General features: G+C 28.3%; 1 protein-coding gene across 1 annotated transcript in view; it reads right to left on the reverse strand.

The window, feature by feature from the left end:
• Positions 1 to 941: 941 nt before the first annotated feature.
• The window catches only part of LOC106471495 (SPRY domain-containing protein 7-like), a 22685-nt gene continuing 19167 nt past the window's right edge, over positions 942 to 4459 (reverse strand). The window contains exon 5 of the mRNA XM_013932096.2: positions 942 to 2936. Coding sequence (XP_013787550.1) covers positions 2839 to 2936 — 98 coding nt within the window. The 3' untranslated portion in view covers positions 942 to 2838. The remainder of the gene's footprint in view (positions 2937 to 4459) is intronic.

Below are 4459 nucleotides of genomic sequence, written 5' to 3' on the forward strand. Positions count from 1 at the left end.
AACCATTTATTAAAAAAAAAACTATACTATAATGCATCAAAATGTGTACAGAGTTTTTCTTAAATTACCATACCATGAATTACTTCTCAACCTTAAATCTTGATAACAGGTGTGCTTTTAACTGCTAATGGATTGTCAATACAGGTAGTATCATGCAAAACAATGCGTATTTCCTATGTTATAGACAGTTATCACCTGTACTTAAATGAGAAGAAATTTAACATTTTTGTTAAGAGGATTTCCTTTACAATTTTAATACTATGTTAAACTTTCTGATGGCTGAATGTATAGTAGTAAAGAAAAAACTCATCTTCTGACCAAATGTGTACTTCACTACAGCACCTTTTCTTCCCTCCAAAGTGGACAAGTTATTGAAGTAAAATTACCAAACTACAGTGTATTACAGAAAGCAATAATATTAGCTCAAGTATTTTGATGAGCCTGAGAGATAATCTAAGCTTAATAGTTGGATTGTGTGTGTATTAGGTGAAGCTACTAGATATTTTTTATTCACATACTTTGTAATTCCCCATATACACCAATGGCAAATAGCATGGTACTGACAAAGTAAAATTAATAATAATTATTCAGTGCCTTTATGCAAAAATCAGTGTATTAATACAATCTGCCAGAAATATTTTTCAAAGTACTTTAAGTGTTAATAAGAATTTGAGAGTAACAAAATTTTGCTGATTCTGATGAACAGGTAAAGATTTATTATCTTTGTTACCCTAACATCTTGCTCATCCCATTTTCATGATTATCTTAAGATGTTACCAAAATTTTAATATTTAAGTTCAATGACAACAAGTGTTTTCATCATAACATTTTAATTATAATACACAAAACTTAGTTGTATAATACCAAACTGAGGCATTGTGACTGATGAATTAAAAAGTACAATTCTATGTTTATGAGTAATTTCACAACTGAAAGTTACATTCAACTACAATCTGTTTTTTTTTTATTTTCATGCAATATCACCAGCATTATGATTGCTTTTCAACATATTTACAATCAAAATAGCACAATACAAGAAATTCATCCAAAAGATATCTGAAGTAACTAAGTTATTTATGCAATTGTTCAAATAAGGTATTTAATTATGTAAGAACACCTTTAAAAAACCTTTGTTATTTTTACTGCAGAAATGTTTAACATTAAAATTTCATTTTTATGAATAAAAAAATTGAAGTCATTCTAAATCCAGAATAAAGGTCCCATATTTAAAACCTGCTTTAAGAATTTATTCATTTAAAAATACACCTTAATTATCATCAAAATCTTACACAACTGCTGATCTAAGTTTATAACATTTTGAAATGATAGTAAATGGATAATTAATAAAAAATAAAAATTACAAGCATAGTGAAAATAACCAAATGATGAATCAATGTATTCTAATCATTACAAGTTTTTAATTCTATGACACTGGACACTCTTAGCTAGACTGGTATGTTAAATTAGCAACATAATATATTGGATTAACATTTAATTCTGATCCATATATGAAGCTTGCTTTGATAAGAAGTTACTGATAATAAAAAAAAAAATTATTGGTATAACAGAAGATGTATTTCATATTGAATAGGGTAATAATAATAAAAAACTCACAATGATAAGTACATTCCACAACATACTGACTACACCACTACCTCAAGAGGTATGAAATAATGTCTCTGATGAAGATTATTATTCTTTGAGGAAGCTTCGTATAAAACTAAATATTCACTAAAATAGATTACTATAATTTGTCTTGATTGACGCTTAATTTAATAATTATTAAATGACATATGAAATAAACATAGTCTAAGTAATAATTAAAAAAATAATCATTTGATTATGATAATCTATTAGTTATAGTAGTAACTACTTTTATTTGATCATGCTAATCTACCAAACACAAACCTTACTACCTAGAAGATCTGTTACAATAACCATAACAGATTAATTCCCTTTTCCTGTACTTTCTTGTTTTCTGTTTCACTAATTCATAAAGGTTTTAAGAAAGTTATGCATTTTTTTCTTAAAATCACCAGCAGAGTTGGAGAATTAAAAACCAAGTACTATAAATTACCTAAATTTAATATATGTAATATAACTTTCGAACATTCTCACGTACAGGATTATAGTAGTTTACTAGTAAGGACCAAAAACAACTTCGAAGGTTATTTTTATGGTAATGTGATAATATTACATTAACACAAAACAGAATGACAATTATACAAAACTGGGTTATTGCCCATTAAAATGATACAACAAAAGAAAAAGTGCTACTTATACCAAGAGCAAAAGTGCCACATATCAATACTGAATAAGTATGCTCTCTATAGTGCCATAGAAAATGTATTAGTATGACTATTATATATTTTAGTACAATTATAGCATATAATTTAACATTCCATTAATGTTGTATTATCGTACTTGATTTTTACAAGCTTACTAAACACTTTTATTTATGAAAATGTTTTTGATCATTTTAATAAAATATTGCTTCAATACATTTGAAGTTACACAAAATGTATAGATTTGGGGAGGGTGAAATTTAATATTATTTATCTTCAATCATTAACTACCTGAGATACTGCCTTAAAATGAGAAAAAATACTCCATGTCCAGATTTTCACCACCACATCATATATATATATATATATATAAACTATGTGAAAAAAAAGGGGTTTCATGGATTCTGAAACTGCTGAGCCATGAATGATGACACTGGCACTGAGTAATCCATCAGCATTTTGAAGTTCCTGTACAAGATGTACTTCACTGGAGCTGACTCCTGACTAAACTTCACACAAACTAATCATGAAAATAAATTTTTATAGATATCTTTTATAATAGAGATTTCTCCACCATAATTCTGTCATAACCCTGGGGAGGCTGATGATAAAACTTGTTGAAAGTTGCATCCAGAATAGCTCCATCGTCCACTGTGTAGAACAGAATGTAAAAGGTTATTGCTAATGGTGTATTACATAGTGTCTTCATAAATCTGACCTATGCTTATACAAAATAAATAAATAATCCAATTTTCTTACTTTGCAAAAAAATGTATATTACACGCATAACTTAACACTCAAAATTCCCAAAAATTCCAACCAAAATTTTTTATAACCTCTGATCAAGATGTTCACATGAAAGAGACCCACTATGAATAGTGGTAAAAAGTAAAAGACCAAAAGATTTTTCTACTAGATCTGAAGGTTCAACAAGCTTCATCAGTTTAATGTGTTTAGAGATAAAGTTTTGATCTGTTAATCAAGTTTTAACCTTCAATTTCTCAAAATTTGTAAAATTGGAATGTTCTCTCAGTAAACTGAAACAGATATATGAAGCTAATTAAACCTTTCAAGTGATACCATGTTCCTCCACTTAATAACTGAAACAAATTTTAACTGTTAATCAAATTAACCCTGTATTACAGTGGAAAAAAAAAATCAACTATTTTAACAACCTTACCTAGCACAAAACATACAAGGTTGTGTGAAATATCTTCTATTTTTTCTTCTTATTTTGAAGGACAGAAAATGGAATACCAAATAAAACAGGGCTTGTACTATTATATAATCATTGTATTTGAAAATAAAGTCCAATTGTTTATAGAAACTAAGAAGATATTATGGAATTACAAAAAAGATACACCACAAATTTTGACACGTGAGTAATCACATAACACACTACAAAAGCTAGTAATACAGAAATAAACTGCTGCAATAAAGATAAGTGATTGAAAATACCAGGCAGTGTCACGATATAAAAGACTGTTTAGCTTAGATGTAATTGTTTAATTTATTTTGTGAGAGAATATTTTATTATTATTATTGTTTAGTTTTTCTTATAATAAGAGTTAAAAGCAGACGATTGTAGGAAGTTATGTTTATAATTCATTGATATTGAGACTATCAAACGTTGGGTGCAATACAGTGACATCGAGAATATACAGAGTTCTAGAAGGTGGGCAGATGATTAAATGATAAAGATATAAATAGTGTGAGACGAGCGGAAACAGCAGACAGATAATAGCAGAAGAGAGTAAAGTTAGGTCCAAGGAAAAGGTCAGTGTGAAGTTAAATACCATAGAAGTGATAGGCCTAATAATTAACATAAGCCTAACATTTAATACGTTAGAGCAACACTAACAGTTGAAAAGGAGATAAGAATAATAATTTATTCCATCAAAGCATGGTTCTAAAGTAATTGAATCAGCCTGAGTGCACTTTGACAAAATGAACAGAGGATATTTTGAAGAAAGAAGACCAAACAATTACAGTAATTCACACTACAATTGTAAGTGAATCACACACAGAATACTAGTGCAATAGTAATAGAGAAGGTAGTTCCACTTCTCAAATGAAATTCTAAAGCAACTGAGTAGGCCTAAGTGGACTTTGACAAGGAGAAAAATATATATATAGCGTTTATAGATATTGTTACGTCTCCGTTTGGTAATTAA

Source organism: Limulus polyphemus, unplaced genomic scaffold (genome assembly GCF_000517525.1).
Source record: "Limulus polyphemus unplaced genomic scaffold, Limulus_polyphemus-2.1.2 Scaffold4654, whole genome shotgun sequence".
NCBI lineage: Eukaryota > Metazoa > Arthropoda > Merostomata > Xiphosura > Limulidae > Limulus > Limulus polyphemus.